Consider the following 26,833-nt stretch of genomic DNA (forward strand, 5'->3'; position numbering starts at 1 on the left):
TTGCTCTGGATTGGCGGTCCCTCTATATCTGGGAGTTTACCATCGTTGGTTCTGGATGGGGTGGCACTGCCCCAGATAGACCTGGTATAGAATCTGGGAGTCCTCCTGGACTCACAACTCCTGCTTGAGGAGCAGGTGGCAGTTGTGGCCAGAAGGGGCCTTGCTCAACTTCGTGTTGTGCACCAGTTAACCCTTTCCTGGATCGGGAGTCCCTCCAGTCAGTCACTCACGCCCTAGTCATCTCCCGTATAGAATGTTGCAATGCGCTATACATGGGGCTACCCTTGAAGTGTATCCAAAAGCTACAGCTGGTGCAAAATATGGTTGCACGGTGTGATGGAATGGAATTATGAAGGCCAGACTCAGGGAGAAAAACGTTTTTCTCCCTGAGTCTGGCCTTCATAATTCCATTCCAGCACACATGGGCAATTTTGAGTGGCCCAAGGATGGTACACATACCACCTTTGCTGCAGGACTGCATTGGGTGCCAGTTTGCTTCCGGGTCCAGTTCAAGGTGTTGGTTATCACCTTTAAAGCCCACCCGTTCAGGCAGAGAAGGTATGTTATGGACCCCATCTATGAAAGAATGTTGACTGGTGGGGCCCAGGAGGAGACCCTTCTCTGCTGTTTCCCCCACCCTATGGAATACTTTTCCTCCAGAGGTGAGGCAAGTCCCCACTCTCTTGGCCTTCTAGAAAGGGGTGAAATCCTGGCTCTGCCAACTTGCGTGGGGCGAGAAGGAATATAACCAACCCTGGCAGTGGCTGGTGCCTTGAAGATGCTCCCTGAGTCTAATAATTCCTAGGTAATACCAGTGTTTGGAAGATATTCAATATTTATATAGGAAATCTTGTTTTAATGTATTTTAATTAATATTTATTCTGTTTTAATAAATATTTATTGTTTTTACTGTAAACTGCCCAGAGTTGCTCCCCAGTGAGATGGGCAGTGACAAATTTGAAATATAAATAAATATAAATAAATAAAAATTCCCCTTCCCCAAAGATACTTTCCAGGAAAACAAAACTCTCAGCTCAGCCACAAAACTCTTAGAAGGCCAAGAAGTGCTGAGAGGTTGGGAGAAGATCCCAGGAGGTGACCCTACACTTTGGGAACAGCTCCATAAACCCCAGAAGAGTCACTTTCTAGTAAGAAATGCTATTCACAAAATACTCCCTTTATATTTTTTCAACTCTACCATTATCTTTGTAGTTCTACCCCATTGTCTCATACTTGCAGTCCAGCTCCCTCAGTGACCTCACTAGATATATGATGTGAAATGTCCAATCAAATACTTTGTTTTCTACACCCAAATACTCTCCCCATCTAGCCAATTACATGCATTCTCTAATTTGCACCAGTCTATTAAAAGGGACTGTAACCCCTTCCTTCCTTAGGCCCATCTTTTCTCCAGCACTGTCAATACACCAATTTGTGCTGTGACAAAAGTGTGTCCCAGTCTCCAGTTCCAGTGTATCCTTGGGAAAATTCTCTGACACTCACCCAAAGCATTCATACCCTCTGCACACTTTTCTATACACCCAAGAGCAAACAGAAAAGGAGAAATCATATTTATTAAAAAATGATGGTCTATTTCTCTCATGATGTGAAAAAACAGGAGTTGGTGTTTTGTTTTTCTTTTTTTTTAAGGTTATAAAATGATCGATGGCTGTTGGAATTATTAGCTGACATGTTTGGAAAATATTTCACCCCAAACCCACTTTTCTGTTATTTTGACATCAAATATTCTTTTGTATTGAGATCTGGCCTTAACAGAATGATGAAGCACTTGGGGATGAAGATGCAGCCCAGCAGGCCAGCACTGGAGGCCAAGATGGAGAAGACCTGCACAGCTATCATGTACTTCCCCTTGGTGCTCAAGTAAGTGGGCACAAAGGAGACCCAGACACTGCAAAAGACCAACATACTGAAGGTGATCAGCTTGGCTTCATTGAAGGCCCCAGGGAGGCTCCTGGCCAGAAAAGCCACCGTGAAGCAGATGGTGGCCAGGAAGCCCATGTAACCCAGGGCTCCATAAAACATGGTGACAGAACCTTCATTGCATTGCAGAACAATCTCTCCAGGTTGTGAGTGCAGGTCAGAATCAGGGAATGGGGGAGAAGTGCCCAACCAGATGCTGCAGAGGACAACTTGGAGACCAGAACAAGAAAGGATGATGGAGTTGGCCAGGCTCTTCCCCAGCCATCTCTGCACTTTATTCCCTGGTTTTGTGGCCAAAAAGGCTAACACCACTGTGACAGTTTTGGCCAAGACAGAAGAGACAGCGAGTGAGAAAACAGTGCTGAATGCTACTTGTTGGAGAAGGCAGGTGGCTCTCCTTGGCCGACCAATGAACAGGAAAGAGGTCAAGAAGGAAAGCAGGAGGGAGACAAGGAGGACGTAGGAGAGATCCCGATTATTGGCTTTGACAATTGGAGTTTCTTGGAATTTAATGAAGATTCCCAAAATTATGCCTATAATTAAAGAGAAGAACAAGGCAAGGGAAGCCAGAGTGATCCCCAGATTTTCTTGATAGGATAGGAATGTTTTAATCTTGGGGATGCAGTGATCTCGCTGGATGTTTGGATGCTGATCCTCTGGACATTTGGTGCATTTTTCTGCATCTGAAAGAGCAAGAAGAAGATCTCCCATAAAGCATGCACTTTAATCAAATGCATAGTTTGGGGAAAGTTAGGGATTTGTGACTTGAGGATACTTTAATTTGGGTTCCTGAAACAAGCAAGTAGTTGGACTCATGGGCTCCATGATCCCTTCCATTTCTGATTCTTCTGAAAGGGAATCTTTATCTCTAATGAACTCAGCCACCTGTGTCTCATGTAGAAAAGTGGTTGTTTAAACCAGTTTTAAAAATTAAGTTCAAGATTTGGTCCTGGAGATGGGCAGGGTTTCTGTTTGGTCACTGGTTACCCTGATTGATAGATTCCCCTCTTTCTTTGCCCCTCCCACTCATGCCTGGACATCAAGGACCAGTTGCTTCCCTTTCTTTGGATATGCCATTGTACTATGATTCCTGTCAGCCTGGGTGGGTGGGTGGGTGGGTGGAAGGAAGGAAGGAAGGAAGGAAGGAAGGAAGGAAGGAAGGAAGGAAGGAAGGAAGGAAGGAAGGAAGATCTACCATTTCAGCATTCCATTGCTGAACCTATTGAAAAAAAAGTCCAGCCTTTCATCCAGGCATCAGGTGATCAATGAGACAGTGGAAAGAAGTCCAGTCGAAGGACCACTTAGGACAACTTAAGTCAGCAGAACTGAAAAAACAGTAATTTTGACATACAGCAAGACAGGTTAGGTGGATGTGACCTTCAGGGTGGGCTGAGGGTGGGTTGAGGACATCACCATGCATTCCTGTTCTCAAAAAACTGTTTGTGGGCCATCTTCCCACTAGGGCAAGAAGGAAGTGTGGCTCAGACCACACTCAAGACTTCTATCAAGAGTACCCCCAACCCCCTCCCCCACCCGCTAAATTACAGATATTCCAGAAGTTGGAAGAGCCATTTGGACCATCAGATCCACCATTCCTGTTCAGTGCAGGGTCAATTTCTGAGAATGCCCTAATCTGGATTTCAAGATGAAGAACAAGAGATGCCTCCTCCTTAGGAGTGCTAAGCCCTCAATGGTCCAATATCTGTTAATGTTCTGCTCCAGTTTTATTTCCAAGATAATTTCTTATCACTCACAATGAAATATATTGTACATGTTATAAGGCAATGAACAGCCATAAACCCAACCTTTGAAATGGAAGATTGGAAATTGTCAGGGTATATAGTCTTCTCAAAAATTTGCCCTTTTCAGCCAGTGGCACCCACCTGCCTGGGTGGAGATGGTTCCTTCTGCACAAGGAAGACAGTCGTAGCAGCAGATGGGCCTCCCTTCCTGAGCCACCTTCATGAATCCGGGACGACAGCTTTCCACACACCTGGAAGGAGGCAGGGGCTGGCCAGAGAGAGGAAGGTGAATAGGCTATGTGCTGCTTCTCTGTTGATCTTCTCTTCTAACTTTTTACACAGTACAAGTTTTAGATTTCGTTTCTAACTTTACAAGCTAAGCAACTCAAGGGAATGTTGGACAGAATCTCTGCTTTGGCAAAAGGAAATCACTTTGATTCCATGGCTCAAATCTTCCTCCCTTTGCACTGGATTAATAAATAGTGTCCTTAAGTAATTAAGGATATATTTATCATGGACACCTGGACATCTAACAAAAGAATATATTGCCTCTCTTGGAGAACGCCGGACTTCAGAAAGAGTAAAATAAAGACATTTTCCCCACCTTGTTCCGTTCTTCCATATCTTCAACAGCTTTCTGGTTGATCATAAACTTGAAATCCAGGGATCCCTGTCTTTCTAGATGCCCGAACCTCACTCTGCTAAGATGCATATCACTGACAGCCTCCCACTTCACAACATCCAGGTCTGCTGATGGGTCTCCCTTCTCATCCAAATATACTCCATTTATAGAATTATTGTAAAACTGAGAGTTTTGAAGAAAGGAATGAAGCTAGAATGGAAGAGGCAATGGATATGTTTAGACAGGACATCCAGAGTTTGATGGCAAGACCCCTTCCTTTGTGCTGTGGGTGAATAAACCTTTTCCCTCTCTCGACAAAAATTGAAGTTTCAGATTTTTTTTTCAACTTCTTCAGGAGAGAATCTATAAAGTTTTGAATCTTAACATATACTAACTTCCCATTTAAATACATACCATCTGGACAAACAGTGAGATATGACAGAGGGAAATTTGGACAGGCTTTCAAGGTTGTGTTACAATACAATAATAAAGTAATACAATAATATAATACAATATCATAATACAATGCAATGTTGAAGTATAATGCAATAATAAAATAGCATTTCTAGAATTTTAGCTTTTTCTCAACCTGGTCTACCTGGAAGGACTGGGATTAATCTTAAAAGCCTGTCTGAGTTTTCCCCTTCCCTTAGACTAAATAAAATCAAGGCAGGGTTATTTTGAGTTAATTTTTCACACCTCCTCCCATCTCTGGAGTACTAATTGGCAGTCTTGGAGGTCCCAGTTTATAATATCTACCATATTATCCATCCAGTTCATAATATTCACCAACCACTTGTCAAAAACTGTTCCAATAATTTTTTTTAAGTTTTATTTATTTATTCATCATATTTATATTTATATAGCCCCCCATCTCACAAACTGACTCTGAGCAGCGTACAATATTAAAAAAGCCATAAAATGAACAACATTAAAAGCATTCCACAATTTAAAAAGCATCAATTTATTTAAAGACTAGGAGAGAGTATATTTGATGTTCCAGGCAATGTAGCCATCTCACCAATTCACCATTTCCTTACCTTCAGGATAACTACATTTCCTTTGCTCTACTAGTATGTTTTGCTAGAGAAACTCTGCCTCAAGGGAATAGATGGGTCACTTGACCTGGGGAACAAAATCCAAACCTCCATCATGAAAGATGTTATTTCCTCCCAGTCAAGCTCAACTCCTGTGATTTCATGGCAGATCCATGAATTTTTTCATGGATTTTTCAGTATTTTTCTTCACTTTTCCCTTCTCCAGTTTTTTACCCCAATGATCCATTCAATCTGATGGATATGGGGAGGTATAGTGAGAGGCAGGGGGCGGGCCACTCTCGAGGAACACATCCACAGTGTTTATTGCTGGTACCATGCTCCAGCCCCCTGTGCTCAGCCCCAATTCCTGGTCAGTGGGCCATCGGGGGCCTTGGCTTTCAGCTGCAGTTGCTGAATGCCACATCAGCCTGTAATAAGGCCTCCTCATCTATGACTTGATCACAAATGAGAGGCTCACCTGGCATTTATCACTGAAACCTGAATGGTTCCTGAAAGCAGGGGGAGGGGGTCCCCTCTCAGAGATGTGCCTAGCCAGGTTTCGGCTGTGGCATGAGCTGAGACTCCAGGGCAGGGGTGGGGGTGTGGTGTGGTGATTGTCATCTGGGAGTCTCTATTGGCTTTCAGGGGTACTGCTCCTCAGACTGCTGGATGTGACACCCTGTTTATTAAGTTGGGTTCTAGGGATCAGTTGGGAGTGTTGCTGCTGTTCCAGCCTCCCTGCTGCACAGCAACCTCCCTGCCTGAGTTTCTTGACTCCATTGGGCTGGCGCTGGAGTTTCCTAGGCTTATGGTCCTGGGGGACTTCAATTTGCCTTCTCTGGGAGTGGGGTCTGGGGTAGCTTGGGAGTTCGTGGCCTCCATTACATGGGCCTATTCATTATTTATTTAGTTATCAAATTTGTATGGTCGCCCATCTCATAAAAAAGTGACTCTGGGTGGAGTACAACACTTAATTAAAAAAAACAATAAATATATAAAAACATGCATTATAGAAACTATAAAGGCATAAGAACAAGAGAGGATGATGTTAGCCACAGCAAGGGAGCCATTGTGAGATCTCCCCAGTTCTCTGGGATCCCCAGGCCTGATGGCATAGCCAGGTCTTGAGGGACTTGCAGAACGTTACGAGGGATGGAGTTAACCTCATTTCCAGGGGGAGAAGATTCCTTAAGGCAGGCACCATGGCAGAGAAGGCTGCCTCCTGAGACCCACCAAATGTAGTTCCCTGACAAACAGGACCACAGCATGCCCTCTCTGCCAGATCTGATGGGATGGGCAGATATAATTGGGAAGAGGTGGTCCCTCAGATAGCCTTGCCCCGTGCCATAAAGGGCTTTAAAGCTTAAAACCAGCACCTTGAATTGGACCCAGAAGTAGACTGGCAGCCACCTCAGCTCATGGAACAGAGGTGTAACGTATGCTGCTCTAGGGGCACACATAACTGCCTGTGCTGCTGCATTTTGCACCAGCTGAACCTTCTGGATACTCTTCTAGGGCAGCCACAGGGCCTGACCCAGGATAGTGGTTGTACACCTGATCTAGCTTTTCTGCTAGAGCAGTGGCAATGTGATTGGGAATTGGGGAAGTTTTCAGTTACTCCTCTGTCATGGTCAGATTGGTAGCCATGGGGTTCTCTGGCACTACCTCTGCTGCAGGAAGGTGGAAGCTATTCTAGTAGTCTGCCCTAGGCAACTAATGGATCCTGAAGGGTTCCAGATGGAGCTTGGGTTGTCCTTGATGGTCTGCTCTGGTTGAGGCTTTAACTGCTGCCTGAAATGTAAGGGTGGTGGCAACCTTGGATTGGATTGCGCCCATGAGGCCTCTCCCACCTGCCGATTCCATTGCTCCCCATGGTCTACAGAAGAGCTGAGGGAGATGAAATGGGTGAAAAGATGCCTGAAGTGCCACAGGAGGTCAACGAGCAAACTTGACTGAACACAGATGAGAGCCGCTATTAAGACCTACCTTGTGGTGGTAAGGGTGGTGAAGCATCTACTTCTCTGCCCTTATTGCATCCATGGATAGCCATCTGACGACCCTGTTTAAGATGTCCTGAGCCCTTGTGATGGATTGTATCTATGAAGAGGAGGAGGAGGATGTGGTGGATAGCAACAGGGATTTAGTTTGGCCAGATTCTGTCTATATGGTGTAAGCAAATAAAAAAACTTAACTGGACTGTTTTGCTATTGTTCTTGGGCTGGGCCTGGCACCAATCTTGCCAGACTAAATCTATACTACTGCACCTAGTGGATATACCATGGGAGATTCTAGGGAGTGGCTGTCTTGAACCTTTTATGCTTCCCACGCTCCCCCTGCGGACTGTGTTGTCTTTTGTCTCCTTTCCCTTCCTGGAATGCACCCCCTTCTTCCTGATATCCTTGCTCTCTGTTGCTATCCACCACATCACCCTCCTCTTCATAGATACATTCCATCACAACCCTCCTGGCTAACGGGGACTTGGACATTTGCTACAGGGCCATGTGGAGGACTATGCAGGGCATCTGGAGGATAAAGTCACTCAGATTCACTCCCACTTGAACTCCAGCCTTAGTACAGTATAGGTGCTTGAAATGCAGTCTTGCTTTGTTATCTGGGAAGAGTTTGATCCTCTTGAGCTTGAGGAAGTGGACAGGGTCCTCATGACTGTGAGCTTGGCCACCTGTCTATTAGATTCATGCCCCTCCTGGTTGGTGAAAGCCTCCTGGGAGGTGATATGTGGCTGGGTCCTAGCAGTGATTAATTGAGAGAGGGGGTTGCCCCTTCAGCTCTAAGGAGGCATTGGTTGCCCCCTTCTCAAAAAAACATCGCTAGGCCCAACTATGCTGGACAACTTTCGTCCAGTTTCCAACCTTTCCTTTTTAGGAAAGGTTATTGAGAAGGTGGTCATGCAATAGCTTCAGAAGACCCTGGATGAATTATTTGGGCCCCTCTGAGTCAGGTTTCCAGCCTGTGTAAAAGACTGAAACAGCATTGGTTGCACTTTTGGATGACCCCTGGTGTGAATAGGATGGGGGTAGAACATCCATTCTTGCTCTTCTTGACCTTTCAGTGGCCTTCGATACCATCAACCATGATATCCTTCTGGATTGACTCCAGGAGTTGGGGGTGGGCAGAACTGTATTGTGCTGGTTCCCCTCCTTCCTCCAGGGTTGGTTCCAATCAGTGTTGATTGGGAGTAAGAAGTCCTGCCCTCAGCCCCTGCCTTGCAGGGTTCCACAGTGTTTGGTACTCTCTCCACTCCTGTTTAATATCTATATGAAGCTGCTGGGCGAGGTCATCCGTTGCCATGGGGTGAGATATCATCAGTATTATGATGATACCCAGCTTTATATCTCCACCCTTGGTGAATTAAGCAATGCTGTAGGGGGTCCTTTCCTAGTGTCTGGAGGCTGTAGGAATCTGAATGGGGGACATTAGGCTTCAGCTCAACCCTGGCAAGTCTGAGTAGCTCTGGGTTTTGTGGCCTGCTGGTTCCAAGGACATATCACCTTTGGTTCTGGATGGGGTGGCACTGCCCCAAACAGACCCAGTATGCAATCTGGGGGTTCTCCTGGACTCACAGTTCCTGCTTGAAGAGCAGGTAGGAGCCATGGCCAGGAGGGCCCTTGTGCAACTCTGTGCTGTGTGCCAGTTGCACCCGTTCCCAGACCAGGAGGTTCTGCTCATGGTCACACAAGCCCTGGTCACCTCTTGAATGGATTACTGTAATGCACTCTGTATGGAGCTGCCCTTGAAGAGCATCAAGGAGCTGCAGCTGGTAGAGAATGTGGTGGCCAGGGAGTTATATGCGCTCCTCAATGAACGCATGTTAAACTTCTGCTCTGCCAGCTGCATTGGTTGCCAGTGTGCTTCCAGGTGCAATTCAAGGTGCTGGTTATGACCTAACAAGCCCAATATGGCATGGGACCAGGTTATTTGAGGGACCACCTCTCTCTGGTTATATCTACCCATCCCATCAGGATTGGCAGGAGAGGCATGCTATGGATCCTATCTATGAAAGAGTGTCATCTGGACCCAGGAAGAGAGCCTTTTCTGCGACGGTGCCTGCCCTATGTAACATCATCCCCCCATACCTTAGATTGGCCCTGACCCTCCCAGCCTTTAGGAAGACCCTGAAGATGTGGCTTTGCTGCCGTGCCTGGGGGTGTGGCAAAGGTGGGATGCTCATACAGTGGCTGCGTTAAGCTGATGTAGGATGAATTCTGTTGCTGAGCATGATTTTTTTCTTAATTGGTTATGGACAGTTGTTATACATTTTTATATTGGTTTTTAACTTCTTTTTATTGGATTGTTTTAACCAGTTGTGAGCTGCCCAGAGTCACTTAGATGAGATGGGCAACCATAGAAATCAAATAAATAAATAATAATCTGCCCAAGTTCTAACCTGGCCTACAAGATGCCACTTCCTGAGACCCATCACTATTCGGTATCTCCAGCCCTGCTGAGATTTTAGAGGAGGGACAAATTAAGGAAGACCTTGAGCAGAGGGAGAGCCTATAGGTGAGGGGTCAGAGTACTACATTGCCTGATATATCACGCAGATCAGTAAAATGAATGCAAAGAAAAGAAAAAAAGAAAAGAAAAACATACTAGAGAAATATGCAAGCAAAATAATGTGGTGACTAGGAAGAAACCATTATTGGAAGGTATTGAAATGACCTTGGATTGAATAAGGGTAAAGATGACTAAACCGTGAAGACATCAAAGAATTCTCTTTGAAAACCAATTTAAGAAGATTGTGACAGACAGGAAAGAAATGAAGGGAATGCAAAAAGGAGAGGACTGAAAAGTTGGGACTCAATTTAATTTTGATGTTCATAGTAAATTAATTTTTCAAAAAATCTGCCCAGTTCAGACACCTCTGAACTGATTCTCAGCTGCAGGAGAGAGACAGAATAGAAATACCTGCCACCCTTTCAGCCTTGGAGTTTCCATGTTTCGACCACCTTTGATCCTTGTCATCTTAGATCTGGACATAGAGGCTGCATGTAAGGCCCGCGCCACAGCCCTGGTTATGTTGTAAATGAAATAGCTGTCCAGGAATAAGATCTCATCAATCTCCTCCTGGGGGAGAGCCTCCAGTTCTTCTCTCTGCCTACATCGTCTCCAAACCTTCACTGAAAAGGCATCATTAGGGTACGAACACCTAAAGGATTTTTCTGCAAAGTCTTGCATGGAATCCACAAACACACCAGACATTCCCATATGGTTTCCCTTCATAATAAGGGAAAATATGCTATGGATGTTTTGCATGGGGAAATTGTCATATGCCAAATAAATGGTGATGTCCCAACAGGTTGCAAGGATTATGACTTTTCCCCTAACAGGTTCCTGAAAGGACTGAAATGCTTCATGTAAAATCAATATTCCTGAAGTGAGTGACTCATTCTCTGCACCATAAAGAAAGACGTTCACTTGTCTCCAATTGTGGTATGGATGCCAATCTATGAGCATTTCATGGGAAGTTGTGGAAAAGGTTTGTGATAAAACCGGACAAATGCCATTCCTTATCAGCATGGAAGTCATTGTCCTCATGAAATTCTGCCCATTGTCATTATCTGGAGCAATCAGACCCACCAAGGTCCACCTGAAATGAAGAAGCAGCTTGACCATCCCTGGGTACTGGGCTCCTTCAGCAGGGAGCATTGGGTGGAAGAAGGGAAACCGAGCTTTGTCACTCAGAATCTGGGAAACAAAGGTGTAGCTGATCTGAAAATAATGAAAGATGGAATTTTATTTGATAGACATAACATCCAAAATGTAAGAAAACCATTCTGTCCTGAATGAAGGGAAAGTTCTACTCCTTGCAATGAAAACTTCTCTGCTCACCTGACACATACATTACTTCTTTCCCACTGGCTTCAAGAGCCAAGAATTTTTGTGTCCCCAGGAATTAGAAGGTCTCCCAATCTAGACTGAGTGCATGGTGGGAGGGAATATGTTAGCTCCAATCCTTCCCTCCTATTGGATAACCTGAATGATCATACTTAGTTCATTCAATTTCCATAAGAAAACTCTGCTCTTCATTTACAGCTGCATGACTGAAAACTGTCTCCCCAGCAAAGACACACCTGAGGGATTTTGTAGGTGCCCAACATGGTCGAAATCTGGATGGAGATGTCAGTCTTGGCCCCTTCGAGAACCACCACTGTGTTTCTCAGCCTTCCACACCTGTAGTTGGGGACATCGGCCTCCCCATCTGAAAGCAGGTCCAGCAGAGCACCTGAAGTCTTTCCTGCATGGAAATAATTTTCATAGATATTGTAACCCAGGGTGATGTTGGGCAAGAGATGGGAATCCTGGTTGATCTGCTGGATGGCGAAAAGGAAAGAGAGCATTTTCCAGTATCGTGTTGTGGCTGTCCTGCAAATATAAAAGTATTAGAACAAAATCAGGGAAAGGACATTTTATTTAACCTCTTTTAATGTTTATAGTTCTATATCTACCCAAGCCCAACAGTTCCTCTGAATGGATTATAACATTCCAAAAAATATTAACATTAAAAAAAAAACAACAACAAAAGCTGTACTAGGAAAATATATTTTAAAGCAGTATCCCATTTTGTGATAGGAACAGAAAGGTTGAGCCAGTTTTGGAGATTTCATCCCCTATTTGGATGGACTGCTTCATCTCTCCTAAGAAGGGTGGGAGGCATCTCCAGAGATCTCGTATATTTCAACAGATGTTTAGAACTCCCTCAATTGTTATAGCATTTTAGGATACTGACTGCACCTTATGTCTAAAGGAACATATTTATTATTAGCTTTAGATTATTCTTCTTGTTGTGAATCTCCTTACAGTGATTTTAGACTGATTTTAATTATTCTCTCTCCCTCAAGTGATCATCTCTAATAGTTAATGGTTTAAAGTTTGACTTATCCTCCAAATTGGATATAGAATCATTAAATCATCAAGTTGGAAAGGGCCATTTGGGCCATCTAGTCCACAGACTCACACAAACACACACAATGATCGTGACAATAATGTGTCAATTTCTGGATGGGCTTTGATTTTCCACTACTGAGTGGAAGCTCTACTTACATTTAAATCATTATATAATTAGGGTACCTGGCATCAATTTCAAATGGCACTCACAGATATTTAGAAACTCAATGATTACATAAATTTTCTTCTGGGTTTCTTTCATATAAACAGTGAATTTTGGTCCAGAACAAAATTGGTAGAGATTATCTCATTTGAAATAGAGGGAAAAAATACAGAATTCCAGCATTTTTGTGTCCTAGGTAACACTTTTATGAGGCAAGGGAGGGGTAGAAGGAAGGGGTAATCTGATCTTCTCTATCCACCACCTAGTTCTGATCAGAGGATGTCAAGGAAAATGGAAGTTTATTGTTCAAAGTCAAGAAAAACAGATACAATTTATGACTGTACTTGAGACTTTCAAAGGAGCATCATTATTTGTGCTTGAAACAGGAGAGAAATGGAGAAAAACTAGCAGATCAGGGTGACAATGCCTAGAAATGTAGGGGGGCTGGAACTACCAAAAATCAGTCAATAATGGAGTGGCTGTAATGCAGTACAGGAAGATGGACCTACCTGGAAAACTGAGTTGAGGGAGTTGTATTGAAGCTGAATGGTTGAAAAATAGCCTGGGTTGCAGAGACTATGCCTCCAATGAGAAGCTCTCCTGGCCTGTAATGATTTTGTGGGCCCATTCCATCCCTCTTTGGAGTCAGGAGGCATTTGGCTTTGAGCCCCCCACAGACTGCCTGGGGCCACAGAAGCAGCACAAGCAGCAACATGACTTGTGTTCCTGATGGCGCCTCCAGCCTTGTGTCTGCTTTGAAGAAAGAGCCAGAAGAAGAGGTGGAAGAAAGCAAAGTCCTTGTCCAAGGCAGGGGTTTTCTTAATCTGTACAGAGTCAGCATGAGGCTTCACGTCTGAAGGGGAGAAGAATAAACACGGCCCCTGCCTGGCCTAGAAGCCTCCCCAGGCTCTCTCTTTCTCCAGACCCATTTATGCACCCAAGACTTTCCAATGCCAGGACATCAGCCAAGAAGGCCCTGGTGGGATATTGAAAGGAAAGCATGTAATTGACCTGTTGTGTCAAGTCTTTTGAAAGTTTGCAGAAAAGTGTCTAGAGATTTAACAGCAAGACAACAAAGAAATCACTATGATTTGGATAATGGGAAGGAGGAGAGACACTACCTCCCTGAACTCTGAATGAGCGAACAAACAAGATGCCCAAAGGGGAAAGTAACAGATGGGCTCCAAACTTTGAAGCTGAAACAATAGGTGAGATAGGAGAATTTGGCCCCAAGGTTCTCTCAGAAAATATTTTTATACAATTCAGTATGAAGGGAGGTTGTTAGGCTGGCTGTAAGCAGTCACGGATTAATATGGATTTGGTTGGTCTTGATTTGTGGTGGACATTTGCTATATCTGTCAGGATAGCCAAGGATCTGCTGAGATGGAGGATTATTTATTTATCTATTTTTCAATTTGTATGGGTGCCCCGCTCAAATTTATGCCTCTGGGCAGCCAACAGCAGTTGAAACACCACATAACAGCCTATAGCAATACAAATAATCATCGTTGATAACCAACATAAAAACAAAAATCCAAACAAGCAACAGACAAACCAGCATAACTATTGCATATGCTGAGTCATGCATCCAGATCCCCAAGCCTAGTGACAAAACCTTTTCTTTAAGACCTTGTGAAAGACCAGCAGGGTCGGGGCCTATCTAATCTCCAGTGGGATGATGTCCCCAACGATAGATGTCATGGCAGCTGCCATCTCTTGAGGATGCTTTCATCTGGGTGCTTGAAATGGACAAGTGGTGGGCCTCATGGGCTCAGTGGCCCCTTCCTGGTCTGGTTCTTCTCAAAAGGCATCTCTATCTCTGGTACTCGATAAGGGGGTTGCTGAATCCAGTTTTTAAAAATGCATTTCCTGATTTCTGTCTGATCAATGCTTACCCTGATTAGTGGATTCCTCTCTGACTTTGCCCCTCCCACGCATGCTTAGGCAGCAAGGACCAACCGCTTCCCTTTCCTTGGGCAAATCTCTTGGCTATAAGATGAAGAAGGAAGGAAGGAAGGACGGACGGACGGACGACGGACACAATTTAAGTATTATTCTTGTGGCAGGCCTCTTTCCAGTTTATTCAAATAGAAAGGAATAAATTCTCTCCATTTCACTGTTCCACTGCTGAGGTGAGGTGGAGGTGACCAGCCCCTTGAATGGCACCCGAAGCCTGTGACAGAGACTAAAAAGCTCAAACTGATGGACATTCTAGAAATTTTACCTCAAAACAAGGTGTCGTGGTGAAATTAAGAGCAGGAAAATGGTGCCTAATATATGACTGGAGAAAAGGTGGAACTGAAGGAAGGCAAATTATGAAATGTGAATATAAAGCTCAAATACCATGAGGCAAAAAAAGAAAAAAAAAACCTTTTACTTAGGAGTTGAGTAGGGAATACATCTCAAGGAATATGAGTAGGAAGCTTAAGACTTTTGGAGAATTTAAGGCAATAGGAATATGGTGTGGGTCTTCCGGGCTGTGTGGCCGTGTTCTGGAAGTTTTGTTTCCTAATGTTTCACCAGCACCTGTGACCGGCATCTTCAGAGTGCAGGAGCACAGACAGGAGCAGTTCTCTCTGTCCCCAGGGTGATGTGACCCTTTTGTGGGTATTTATAGAGATCTGGGGGGTAAGGGGGGATTGGGGTGTGGGGGGGGTGGGGTTACTGAGTGGCTGCTTGTTTTGGTGTCAGAATCTCTGTGTATCTTCCTGGGGATTAGGCAGGGTTTTTTCTTCTATTGAATTGTTAACGAGGGGCTGCTGGGGGTGATTAGCAAGTTCATTGTGTGAACTGTTCACATATCCTGGTGGTTTTGCTGAGTTTGTTGACCTTTTGCAGGCTGTATTTTTCAGGATTGGTAGCCAGGTTTTGTTGATTTTTAGACTCTCCTCTTTTTTATTGAAACTCTGCTGGTGTTTGTGAATCTCAATGGCTTCCCAGTATAGCCTGGTATAGTGGCTGTTGGTGTTGTCCAGTATCTCTGTGTTTTCAAAAAGGATTTTGTGTCCAGTGTGCTTGAGAGCATGTTCAGCTACTGCAGATTTTTCTGGTTGCTGTAGTCTGCAGTGTCTTTCGTGTTCTTTTCTCCTGGTATGGATGCTGCGTTTTGTGGTCCCGATGTATACTTGCCCGCAACTGCATGGTATGCGGTATACTCCTGCGGCGGTGAGGGGATCCCTTTTGTCTTTTGCTGATTTTAGCACTTCTTGTACTTTTCTGGTGGGTCTGAAGATTGTTTGGAAATTGTGTTTTTCCATCAGTTTTCCCATGCGGTCTGTGACCCCTTTGATGTAGGGCAGAAATACTTTGTTGGTAGGTGGCTGTTTTTCTTCTTCAGTCGCATGTTGTTTTCTTGGTTTGATGGCTCTTTTTATTTCATTCTTGGAGTAGCCATTCGCTTGTAGCACCCAATTAAGGTGGTTAAGTTCAGAGTTTAGGAATTGGGTTTCGCAGATCCGATTGGCACGATCCATGAGGGTTTTGATAATGCCTCTTTTCTGACGTGGGTGGTGGTTGGAGTTTTTGTGTAGGTACCGGTCTGTGTGGGTGGGTTTTCTGTAGACTTTGTGTCCTAATTTGAGGTCTGGTTTGCGTATGACCAACGTGTCTAGAAATGGAAGCTGGCTGTCCACTTCTTTTTCCATGGTGAATTGTATATTGGGGTGGATGCTGTTTAGGTGGTTCAGGAACTTCTCTAGGTCTTCTTCATCCTGACTCCAAATTGCGAAGGTGTCATCCACAAATCGGAACCAGACTGTTGGGGTAACGGGTGCGGTTTCTAAAGCCCGTTTTTCAAAATGTTCCATGTAGAAATTTGCTACGACTGGGCTCAGGGGGCTTCCCATAGTGACACTGTCCATCTGTTTGTAGTACTCATTATCCCATAGGAAGTAACTGGTTGTTAGGCAGGTGCTGGCGAACCGTTAGGAAACAAAACTTCCAGAACACGGCCACACAGCCCGGAAGACCCACACCAGCCATCGTATGCCGGCCGTGAAAGCCTTCGACAATACAATAGGAATATCTTTAGATCATGAATCAACAGAGAAAAAGAAAGTACAAAATTTGTTCTACCCAAAAGAGCTGCAGACTCCACTGGTTTGAAGAGATTCCTCTGCTTTTGGAGGTGACAATGCAAGAAAAAAAGAAATGTAAGTACAACTAGCGAAGCAAAGAATTGAAATAGAGGGGGAAAAGCAGTAAAAAGCAATTTTGAAAGAATGGAGTTAACTGCTCACTCTTATGGAAAGCCCTTCTTTCCAGCCCATTTCTTTACCTATCAAGGTTCCTTCTAATTGCTACCTAATTTTGTCAGTCTTCTGTAATGAAAAAATTGACGATAATGGACACAGAACTAAAATCAGTGCCCTTTCTCCAGTTTGACCCAGAACCATTGATGAATATTTGAATAAACAGCTTCAAACCAGCATGAGCCTCTGAAACCCTGAAGTATACCACTCCCCAAATCCTTCCAAGAATTTTTATGTGTTAGTAATTTTTAATACAACCAAAGAGAACTACACCATTGATATTTAATTAATTTTATTTAAATCAAATTTAGACATTTTCTTAGCCCTGGTCACACCAGAGAAAGGCAAATGTGGCCCTAATGCTTGAAAAAAGTCTTTTGCACATGCATTTCAGGGGCTTCTCGTCATTCTGGCTCCTTTTGTGAGAGAGGAATTCTTCACCCTGAAGCCCTTTCCACACACTCTACATTGATATGGTTGACTCAGGTCTCAGTTCTACAGCATGGATGTGAGTCTGATTATTTTTTGGTATTTTCACATCCCAGAGGCAGTTCCCATTTTCATTTCTGTGTGTTTGGTCAGGAGGAACTGAATTAGTTTTCTAAAGTAGTTTTTCTTAATTTCATATTATTTTATTTTGGTCCCCACTGATTTCCAAAGGTCTTCCTTCTTGCTTGATCATTTGCAATGTCAGCACACTGGAGTTGTTTTCAACTTCATTTTCCTGGGTATCCCTAACTTTGGAGGAAAAGAGAAAGAGAGAAGGAAGGAAGGAGAAGGAATCATGAGAAATTCAAAGCACAAATTCTCTTAGCTGTCACTTTTAATTCAATATCATGATTATTCAGTGGAAGAATTCAATATTCTATTCTACCTCTCTCTGTATACTTTGATGGAACTTGAGTTCCCTTTGGTTTATAATATTGCTTCTAACCCTAGAATCTCTCTGCTGCACCATTTCCAACTTTTTGGGAGGACAGAGAAGTGGAGGGTCCTCTGATGAACTGTGAGTGTATTAAGTAATGAGAAAGGGAGGGGAAAACAATTGTAAAAAGACTAGACAAAAGAAGGAAAGTTTAAACTATGGGAAATGACTGTGAATCAGTTGAATTTCTATCTGCATGTCTGCTGTAGCAGAAGAAACACAAATAACATTTGTCTTGAAGAGATGCATCAGGGAGATGCAGCTCCTTCTACTTCCTGGGGAAGCAGCACCTATTAAATGTCTGCCTGATCACATCCCTTCCAGAACCATGATCAACTGGAAACTGGGATAAATGTAAACTTAAGAACAAAAGATTTTCTCTTATTGATGTGCAACAGCATTAGCCACCTTCAAATGACAGTACGTACCTTCAAAAATCTGCTGTTCATAATTAAAACGGCAGGTGCCCATCGTTTTCATTTTCATTGGTAAATTCATCTCTCTGGGGCTGCTAGTTGTGAGGTCAGACTCAAAACAACTTTCATTTTCTGGTTCAGTATATGTTAATACCGTATGCAAATAGGAAATGCACAGATTTAACCAACTAAATCTACAGTTCACATGGATTCTCACCCAAATGGATCTGTGTATGGCAAATTAGGTCATTCTTCCTCCTTAAACTCTTCCCACACTCCACACATTTATATGGCTTCTCCCATTTGTGGATCCAGTAAGCTGACTGCTCTGGATAAAGTTCTTTCCACATTCTTTCCACATTGTGTGGATCTGTTGCTTTGAAACTCAGGGATCCAAGTTGGCGAGCACCTGGAAAGAAATTAGTCCCTACATTTGGGAGAGCAACACTAACTTTGCAAAGTGGCTTCCCCTTCCTCCACCGACAATATGAACCACAATATTTCAGGCAAAGTGAAAAGTGTTTATTAACAGTGGTCAACTCTTTATATAGAGTACAGAAACAAATAATACAAATATTCAATATTTGTGTTAGATGAATCATGAATCACCGAATCAAACAATAGAAGACATTGATTCTGGATAACATACAAGTGGCAAATTTATGGGTTACATCACTCCTTTTCTCAGTCGAGTTTGTTTCTTTCTTAACACATGCAAGTGTATTCAAGGACTCCAGAATACACTCCCAATTGTTTAATTGCTGAAAAGGCTAGTTTTCACATGTGAAAGGAAATGGCCGTGCCCCAGAGGAGAAACATGGTTTCTTAAAGTTAGAAAAAGAGGCCTAGACTGCCATGCTAAAATGCTACTACAGTATAACCTTTTTAAAATGCTAATAATGAAGCCTAAAATTCCAGGTAACAGATCCTTTCATGGGAAGTAAGATAACTACTCTGAATAAAGGTCTTTCCACACTTCATACATTCATATGGCTTCTCCCCGCTGTGGATCCTTTTATGAGAAATAAGTTCACTGCTATCAGTAAAGCTCTTTCCACACTCCACACATTTATATGGTTTCTCCCTAGTGTGGATCCTTTTATGGGAAGTAAGGGAACTGCTTGTTCTGAAGCTCTTTCCACACTCTCTGCATTTATATGGCTTCTCCCCTGTGTGAATCCTTTTATGGGCAGTAAGTTGGCTGCTTCGAATAAAGATCTTTCCACACTTCATGCATTTATATGGTTTCTCCCCTGTGTGGATCCTTGTATGGAAAGTGAGGTGACTATTTTGAGTAAACTCTTTTCCACACTCCATGCATTTATATGGTTTCTCCCCTGTGTGGATCCTTTTATGGAAAGTGAGGTGACTATTTTGAGTAAACCCCTTTCCACACTCCATGCATTTATATGGTTTCTCCCCTGTGTGGATCCTTTTATGGAAAGTGAGGTGACTATTTTGAGTAAACCGCTTTCCACACTCCATGCATTTATATGGTTTCTCCCCTATGTGGATATTTTCATAGGAAAAAAGGCAATGACACTCACTAAAGCTCTTCCCACACTCCCTGCACTGATATGGCTTCTCCCTTGTGTGGATCCTTTTATGGGAAATAAGAGAGCTACTCATTCTAAAGCTCTTTCCACACTCCATGCATTTATACGGTTTCTCCCCAGTATGGATTCTTTTATGAGAAGTAAGATTATTGTGTTGGCTGAAGCCCTTTCCACACTCCATACATTTATATGGTTTCTCCCCAGTATGGATCCTTTTATGAGAAGTAAGATTATTGTGTTGGCTGAAGCCCTTTCCACACTCCATGCATTTATATGGTTTTTCCCCAGTGTGGATCCTTTTATGGGAAGTAAGGTTTCTGTGTTGACTGAAGCCCTTTCCACACTCCATACATTTATATGGTTTCTCCCCTGTGTGGATCCTTTTATGGGAAACAAGATTATTGTGGTGGCTGAAGCCCTTTCCACACTCTCTGCATTTATATGGCTTCTCCCCTGTGTGTATCCTCTTATGCGAAATAAGTTCACTGCTATTAGTAAAGCTCTTTTGACACTCCACACATTTATATAGTTTCTCCCCTGTGTGGATCTTCTTATGGGAAGTAAGGGAACTGCTTGTTCTGAAGCTCTTTCCACACTCTCTGCATTTATATGGCTTCTCCCCTGTGTGGATCCTTTTATGGAAAGTAAGGGAACCACTATGACTGAAGCTCTTTCCACACTGCACACATTTATATGGCTTCTCCCCCGTGTGGATTCTTTTATGGGAAGTAAGTTGGCTGCTCCGAATAAAGATCTTTCCACACTTCATGCATTTATATGGTTTCTCCTCTGTGTGGATCCTTTTATGGAAAGTGAGGTGACTATTTTGAGTAAACCCCTTTCCACACTCCATGCATTTATATGGTTTCTCCCCAGTGTGGATCCTTTTATGGGAAGTAAGATTACCCTGTTGGCTGAAGCCCTTTCCACACTCTATGCATTTATATGGCTTCTCCCCTGTGTGGATCCTTTTATGGACAGTAAGAGACCCGTTTGCACAGAAACTCTTTCCACACTCCATGCATTTATATGGCTTCTCTCCTGGGTGGATTCTTTTCTGAGATGTAAGGGACCCATTTTCATGAGAAAGAGTGAAAGTCCAACTGTAATTTTTTCCATTGTCTCTGTACATATAATCTTCTCCTTTGGTTTGGGTTGGATAGTGTTCATTTACATCTACTTTGTCTTTGAATAGTTTTACACTTTTCCCAATATAGTTTTTCTTTATTTTTCCTTGTTGGGCAACAAAGTCTTGCATCTGAGCATCAATGGAAGATGAGCTTTCCTGATTCCAATTATTTGACTGGTTTCTCTCATGCCTTTGTACTTCTATTTGAATTGCAGACTTCTCCGTTCCATCTCCATGCCTGATAATTTGGAGTGGTTTGTTGGAATCTTCATTCTTCTGCCCATTATTACCTTCAAAGGAAAAGAGAAATGAAAATTATACCAAGGTTAGAGAAGAAGATCAAACTGTAGGAAGTGATATGAATTTCCTTCTGAAATTTTGCCAAATTCCAATATCTTGCAGGGTTGCATGCTTACAGTGGCATGGTATAGAAATAATTTCTTTGAAAATATCTAAAGCATCCTTTTTGTGTACAATGATCCTTATATATTCTAATTTCACCCAGAGTCAGCTTTAAGGAAGAATCAGGGGAAACATCCCAGGAGGTATTAGGAGAAAACCTAACATTTATTGGAGGGGGGCCAATTCCAGCAGAGACCTGTGAGAACTAAATCAGTTTTGAAAGTCGTCCTTTTCTTCCTATCCAAACTATCTTCCATTTGCTTTTCATTTTCCTCTTGCCAAAATGACAGGGTTGCAGAGAAAAAAAATCTGGAGTTCTTCTATTAACCCTAAACAGCATCTTTGCAACGGAAAAACGGCACTATTTCGTCCCTGATCCCAAGACTCAAGATGGAAATGAAAAGGAAGAAAAGCCATTAACCCAAGAAAGACAATCCTTCTTGGGACAGACAGGGAAGCATCTGGGCCCAGAAAGTTGAAATCAGTGTGATGGAGTTGAGCATCTCCTCAAGCCAAGGAGTGAGTTTATCACTGATACATTGAAATAGAAATGGAAGAATTCACAAGATCAGAAATGGCACAGGATGCATCTAAGCAAAGAGCCATTGACCACTTTTCTTCCTCGGAGCAGGAGAAGGTCAGACCTTTTCTTTCTCCCTCCCAAGAGATGACATCTGGTTGGAGATTTTTTAATAAGAAATAGCTGATGGCATTTGACTACAAAATGTCTTCCCAAACTCTCTGATTGCGGAGTAGGAAACCCTTACCCAGAAAGGCCACGGTCCTACAATTTTCCAGCATGACTTCCCAATGCAGTGCTTTCTGGTGAGGATCCAGCTGAGACCACTCCTCCTCGGAGAAATACACAGCCACCTCCTTGAAGGACACAAGACCCTCCTGAACAAGGAAAAAAAGAACAGAACAGGCCCAGAAGGATTTGCAAGATCTGTCCTATTGTTTACAAATTCCCAAAGCAAAGATATGCACTAAGTTAAATGGCTCTGCTTGGTAGGATTCTAAGGTTTAGGTGAGAAAATGGACAGAGCCAAAAGCCTTTGACTGAAGAAATATTTAAGGGAGGTTTAATCAACTTGATTGATTCTGCGGGGATTTCAGTGCCGTTTAGTGAAAGCAACCTGTTTCCTTTTGGATTGATTAATCTATTATTTCTATCTATTATCTATCTATCTATCTATCTATCTATCTATCTATCTATCTATCTATCTATCTATCAATCATCTGTCTATCATCCACCCCCCCATCCATCCATCCATCCATCCATCCATCCATCATCAAAAGAAAAGAATCAACTGGCAGATGGGCCTTGGAAACCCCATCTATTAGTGACTCCAATCCTTCCTGTGTTTGCAGAAGGAAATTTGGGTGGGTGGGGGGGATTCTTTCTAGCATGTCAGCAAATAACTTATGGTGCCCCAGAAGGACCAATCCTGTCCATGGTCAACACCTTCATGCAAGTGCTGGGAGAGCTCAGCTGGGAATTTGGGTGGGGGGCCATCAATATCCAGAGACACGCAACGCAGTTTCTGCTCCTCCTCAGATTGCAAGGAAGCTGCTAGTAGTCTGAGCCATTGGCTGAATGGGAGATAAGAAAGTGGAGAAAATTTTCTGGGAAGGACATTTCTCAGTCTTTGCAAAGCTAGATTGTTTGGCCTCCAAATCCAAGCACAAATCAGAGGTTTAGAAATTATTTTGCAAACCAAAAGTGGCTTGATTACATGCTCTTTCAGAACAATGTTTACTTAGAGACTTTTCTATTAGGCCACCTTCATTGGATTTTAATAGTCTGCCTTATCTTTTAGTCTGATGGGCTTATTTTTCTTATCACTACTTGTAAGCAAGACTTTTTAAAAATGGTAATGTGCTAGTGTCAGTATTTAGTAATTTTTGAGCAGCCTTGCACAATTCCAAGTCAAAGAATTACAAGAAAAATGGGTCTCTTGAAGGATTTTGTAAAAGAAATAGTTATTGAAAACTAGGGAAAGTAACTAGCACAAGGAGAGTTAAGTAATGGTGTTAAAAAAAAAGGATTTCCTAATAAAAATCTCACTTGAATCTTCCATGTTGCTCAGGAACATGAAAATAACTCAGCCCAAACAAGAGTGAAAAATGGAAGGAGAGAGTGCTATGTACACCAGTTTGACTTCCTGAAGGGAAGGGAGAATCTAATAAATAAATTTCCTCCTCTTACTTGAGTTGGAGATTCAGCCACTGTTTCAGCTCCACCACAAAGAACAGACAACTTCATTCTATTCTTCCCTTTTAAGGAGACAGAATTTTAAAATGCATAATTAATAAAATAGGAGGAGGTATTCTGTAGAAGAAAAGACATAGAGAAGATAAGACGGCTGGGATCTCTCTGCGGAATGGGAGGACCTTCAATTACCTCCTGAGGAGTCCTGACTTGGATCTTCCTCAGAGATCCTCCTGAAAAACAGCTCCTGAGGTAGATTTGATGGATTCCTTCTTCCCTCAGGATCTCTGATGTCCACAGCAAAGGACTTGAAATAGGCAGGAAAAAAGAAGAATTAATGGATATCATACAACATGAAGTGGATTCTTGTTCTCTGAACACAACTTCAAAGCTAACAGTGTCCATCAGAAGGGATAACAGAACAATATCCTACAAGAATTAGTGAAACATCTCCACATATTATATATGCCAGAGAAATCTGGTAGGGAGGGGTTAAGAATTCAAGCACATTGTTTATTGCATTCAAACCCCTTCTGGGCTTTCAAGATGAAGGTCTCTCACCTGCAACTCAACCTGCTCCTTCTGCTCCTCCGCCTGGCTCAGAAGGAAACCTTCCACAAGGGCCACTGCCTGGGAGGTGGTCTCTGCTCCACACTCCAGCACCCAGCTCTTCATTTCCAGGGGCAGAAGGGCCAGGAACTGCTCCAGAACAACCAGGTCCAGCAGCTGCGCTTTTGTGTGCTTTTCTGGTCTCAACCATCGACTACAAAAATAGTGGAGTTGGCTGCAAAGTCCTCGGGGACCCTCAGCTTCCTGGTATTGGACGCTCCTGAAGTTCTGTGGCTGAATTTCTGAACAGATGGTTTCTTCCTCCAGGATCTTCTGCCCAGTTCTTGTGCAGATCTCCCCACAGCTCCCAGGCTGAACAGCAGAAGGGCCTTTCCCAGTTCCCTCACTTGCTAAAGGTTGTGCCTTCATTCTTTCTATGTCCTGTAACACAACTCCAAATGGATCTGAGGAATCTTATAGATCTCCAAATGCCTCTTCATTCATAGAACTGTTCCAGTAGCCACAGGAATGACCACGGCAGGCCATTCAGCTCTCTTTGCCCAAGAGATAATTTTGTCTGTATCTGAGACATACAAATCGCTTCCAGTTTGTGTATCTGAGATTGAAAAGAAAATAAATTCCAAGAATTAGAAAGTGGTGGATTTAACCATTGAACAACACTCATCCCCATGGAAGGAAGTATTTTCCTGAGCTGGTCCTCTGTGTGTGTGTGTGTGTGTGTGTGGTGCAAAATATGGGATTGACTTCCAAGGACTTGGAACACTGAATAAATGCATTTTGGAACATTTTCTATTTCTTTTTTCTCAGAAGGGTTTGCTTTTTAAAAACCTAGATTCACCTACAGGCAGGTGTCACACAACAACACACCTACAAGCAGGTGTCACACAACACACCAAACAAAAACAGGTTAATAAATCATGAAACTTCAGTTCATACAAAATGAAATGCCAATGAAATGACCCTGGCTTAGGATGTTCCATTTCCCTTTCTTCAGGGTTTGCTTTTCAAGAGCCAAGTCACACTATACACGCAAGGCGGTTCACACAACATGCTGTAAGCCCAAGCATATCCACAAAATGCAGGGGCCGAATTCACACAAAGCACAGGGCCTGAAAGAACGTAGCTTAAGATGATGTCCTGGTTCACTCACCCTCCTAAGACATGTTGAACTGCAGAGGATTCAACCCTATTTTAGCCCCATCCAGCACAAGGTGAGAATGTAGGCACAATCTTTGGCATCTCCTTCCTTCAAAGCTTTTCTTCTTTCCTGCTTGAGATTTGCAATGCAAACTCTTCCTCTCCCCTCAAGGGCTTTTCCTAGGAAATTGGGCATGAAGGGCTCCCTCAGATCCCCTCTCCTTCCTGGGGATCCTGGATTTGTTCCTGGGGGCAGCCCGGCTGTTCTGGAGCTCTGCTTTCCCCCTGCCTGTTATGTGCATGGAAAGGGATGGCAGGGGAACATGGGATCTGGGCTCTTCCGCTCCCAGGACTCAGAAGATTGAACCTGAATGAGGACTTGGCACATGTCTCTTCCTTCTTCAGTGCAAGAACCCTCTGCCTCCTTTTGCAGGGGAAGAGCCTTCCACTCACCCAAGGTCACGTTTGGATCGCTTCCCTGCAAGACTTTCCTGCAGCCTTTCTACCTCTTGTGAAGCTCAAAGGGTTAAAGAGAGAGAGTGCTGTGTCCTAGCTAGGCATGACGTAGTTATATCACTCCCTTCCCACCCTCCACTGGAAAGCCACCTCTGGCATTCGCCCTCCAGTGGCTCAGTGCTGAAGCGCATGGTGTTCCCTTCTCTTTGCAGAGGGAGCACCTGGTGGATTCTATGTGCAATGCAGGTGCTCATGGAAAATGGGGAGAAAAGGTGCATTTTCCATGGAGGGGCAGGAGGAAGGAGGCTGTCGTGTCCCCAATGATCAGGAAACCTCAATTCAGCTGCTTTTGACAACATTAGAGCTGTCTTCAACCTTCCATTTTTAATAATGGTTCTGGAGAAAGTCACATCCCTGAGTACAGGGAGCAGAGGGACCAAAGGAACAGACAGGAAATGGAATTCAGTATTCTTTTTACTCCAGAGACTCAAAATAATCCTGCCTTGATTCTGCATCCCATAAAGTCAGAGAGAAACTCTGACAAGGTTTCAAGATTCTGTTCTTATACCCCACAACAATATTGTAGAGCTCCAATAGCCTTTGCGGTGTCCGATTCCTGACCTGGCTTGCCTGAAAGGGCTGACCCTCTGCAACTGCAGAGAGCCTTGGAGGAAGTAGATGATTTGGCTCCTTGGCAATCAGTTTCCAGCTGGGATACAGCATGGAAATTGCATTGGTTGCACTTATGGATAACTTATGGAGAGAGCAGGTTTGGAGGAGTGCAGCTTTCCTTGAACTCCCAGGGGCTTTCAGTACCCCTGACCATGGCAATCTTCTGCAACACCTCTGAGGGAATGCAGTGTTCTGCATTGGTTCTCCTCCTTCCTGAGGTAGTGATGGTGGAAGAGAGATCTGCCCAGAGACATCTATTCTGTGTGTGCTCAAGAGATCTCTCCACTTACCACTCCTTTTTAAGATCTACATGGAACTGTTGGGAGAGGTCATCTCTTGGCCTAGAGTCTGGTATCCTTAAGATGCTGATGATACCCAGTTACTGTTCACACCCCCTGGCCAAACAGGTGATGTGGTGGTAGCGCTGGCCTAGATGCTGTTAGAGTCTGGATGAGAAGGAACAGAATGGGTAAATCTCTGCCAGGTGGAGTAGTTTTGGGTTTGTAGACCTTATGATTCCAAGGAAATTCCATCTTTGACTTTGAACAGAGATGTACCAATGAATGATCCACCACTTGGGGTTTCTCCTAGACTCAGTGGGAGGCCCTGCTCATTGTCACTCATTACCTAATCACAACAATGCAGTTCTCGATATAAGACAGGTTGCAGGAAAAAGGAGGAGGAAATCCATCTGAAG

At 43.5% G+C, this 26,833-nt stretch overlaps 2 protein-coding genes across 3 annotated transcripts; both read right to left on the minus strand.

Annotated features, from left to right (window-relative positions):
- Positions 1-420: 420 nt before the first annotated feature.
- On the minus strand, positions 421-2,767 carry LOC112542491 (vomeronasal type-2 receptor 26-like). The gene has a single exon (XM_088151450.1). The coding sequence runs from the start codon at positions 2,650-2,652 to the stop codon at positions 1,729-1,731; it is 924 nt and encodes a 307-aa protein (XP_088007576.1). The 5' UTR covers positions 2,653-2,767; the 3' UTR covers positions 421-1,728.
- A 15,722-nt stretch (positions 2,768-18,489) lies between these two features.
- Positions 18,490-25,553, minus strand: LOC103059371 (uncharacterized). 2 transcript variants are annotated; one of them, XM_088151256.1, is made up of 6 exons: positions 25,462-25,553; positions 23,863-24,466; positions 23,494-23,608; positions 23,299-23,366; positions 21,857-21,986; positions 18,490-20,977 (listed from the first exon to the last, which is right to left on the minus strand). In XM_088151256.1, exons 2-6 carry the CDS (start codon positions 24,277-24,279, stop codon positions 18,909-18,911), a joined length of 2,799 nt encoding a protein of 932 aa, XP_088007382.1. In that variant the 5' UTR covers positions 24,280-24,466; positions 25,462-25,553; the 3' UTR covers positions 18,490-18,908. The 2 variants fall into 2 exon arrangements, with proteins under 2 accessions (XP_088007382.1, XP_025031295.2); XM_025175527.2 differs by having other exon boundaries at positions 25,022-25,520.
- Positions 25,554-26,833: the final 1,280 nt, after the last annotated feature.

Source organism: Python bivittatus, unplaced genomic scaffold (genome assembly GCF_059951505.1).
Source record: "Python bivittatus isolate LINGU-HERP-01145 unplaced genomic scaffold, Pbiv_v1 ctg000650_np1212, whole genome shotgun sequence".
Lineage (NCBI taxonomy): Eukaryota > Metazoa > Chordata > Lepidosauria > Squamata > Pythonidae > Python > Python bivittatus.

What these genes read in the sequence shown, in the direction of transcription:
- LOC112542491 (XM_088151450.1), bottom strand. Translation starts at nt 2,652, where the DNA reads ATGGGAGATCTTCTTCTTGCTCTTTCAGATGCAGAAAAATGCACCAAA.
- LOC103059371 (XM_088151256.1), bottom strand. Translation starts at nt 24,279, where the DNA reads ATGAAGGCACAACCTTTAGCAAGTGAGGGAACTGGGAAAGGCCCTTCT. An exon ending in TGGCTGAATCTCCAACTCAA is followed by an intron (nt 21,987 to 23,298) that starts GTAAGAGGAGGA and finishes TTCCTTGTTCAG; the next exon opens with GAGGGTCTTGTGTCCTTCAA. An exon ending in TAGGACCGTGGCCTTTCTGG is followed by an intron (nt 20,978 to 21,856) that starts GTAAGGGTTTCC and finishes TTTCCTTTGAAG; the next exon opens with GTAATAATGGGCAGAAGAAT.